Source organism: Geospiza fortis, unplaced genomic scaffold, assembly GCF_000277835.1.
Source record: "Geospiza fortis unplaced genomic scaffold, GeoFor_1.0 scaffold254, whole genome shotgun sequence".
NCBI classification, from domain to species: Eukaryota; Metazoa; Chordata; class Aves; order Passeriformes; family Thraupidae; genus Geospiza; species Geospiza fortis.
The window spans coordinates 957011-957811 of record NW_005054441.1 but is presented as its reverse complement, the minus strand read 5'-3'; the positions used below and the strand labels follow the sequence as shown (position 1 = coordinate 957811).

General features: G+C 69.9%; 1 protein-coding gene across 1 annotated transcript in view; it reads left to right on the top strand.

The window, feature by feature from the left end:
- Window positions 1-320: 320 nt before the first annotated feature.
- LOC106631964 (GRAM domain-containing protein 2B-like) overlaps window positions 321-801 on the top strand; it is a 2555-nt gene continuing 2074 nt past the window's right edge. The window contains 2 exon segments of the mRNA XM_014309594.2: window positions 321-427; window positions 520-595. Coding sequence (XP_014165069.2) covers window positions 321-427; window positions 520-595 — 183 coding nt within the window.

Genomic DNA, 801 nt, shown 5'->3' with positions numbered 1-801 from the left:
CACGCACTCCCGCGCCCAGCACCGTGACCCGCGCCGGCAGCCCCGGTGCGGGGATCACTTTCCCTCTCACCCGTCGGTACAGGGGTCACCCCTTCCCCGTCACCCCGCTGCCCACGGGGGTCGCAGCCAGCACATGATACCATGGGACGGGTCATGAGACCGGCTGAGCTCTGCTGTCCCGGCCCCGGCGTGGCCTGAGCCGTGTCCCTGTGTCCTCCCCAGTGGAGTGACAGGTTGGTGACACTGGGATCTGCCGTGCTGCAGGAATAGATTGTTCCCACAACCCGCCCCCTCTCCCCCGGCTGTCGGACTCATCCCTGATGCCGGGGAAGCTGAGGCGCAGCAGGCGGGAGGTGCTGGGGGAGAAGCAGTGGCGGAGCGTGGAGGAGAGGGGAAGTGCCCAGCGGGAGCAGCCCAAGCTCACCAGGTGGGTGCTGCCCCTCATGGGGTCACATCCCGCACCCCAGCCCCACGTCCACCTGTGCCCCTCGAGTCACCCCCTCCAATGCCTCCTTCCAGATCCAGGACCTATGAGTCCTCCTGCAAGGACACAGAGCAGGCGGCCACGGGCAGACAGGGACCCCCATCCCCCTCGGTGAGTCTTGGGGTACCGGAGCCGAGGAGAAGGACCCCAGCCCCAGCCCCATGGGCTCGGCTGGACGCTCTCTTGGGGCGGGGACCGAGGGAGGGCTCGTCCCGGTGCCGTGGCAGACATGGTGACGGAGCAAGGGGCTGCAGGATGCCCGCGGTGCCAGGGCCGGCCCCGAGCACCGACCCCCCGCCCTCCCCCCGCCGAGCAAG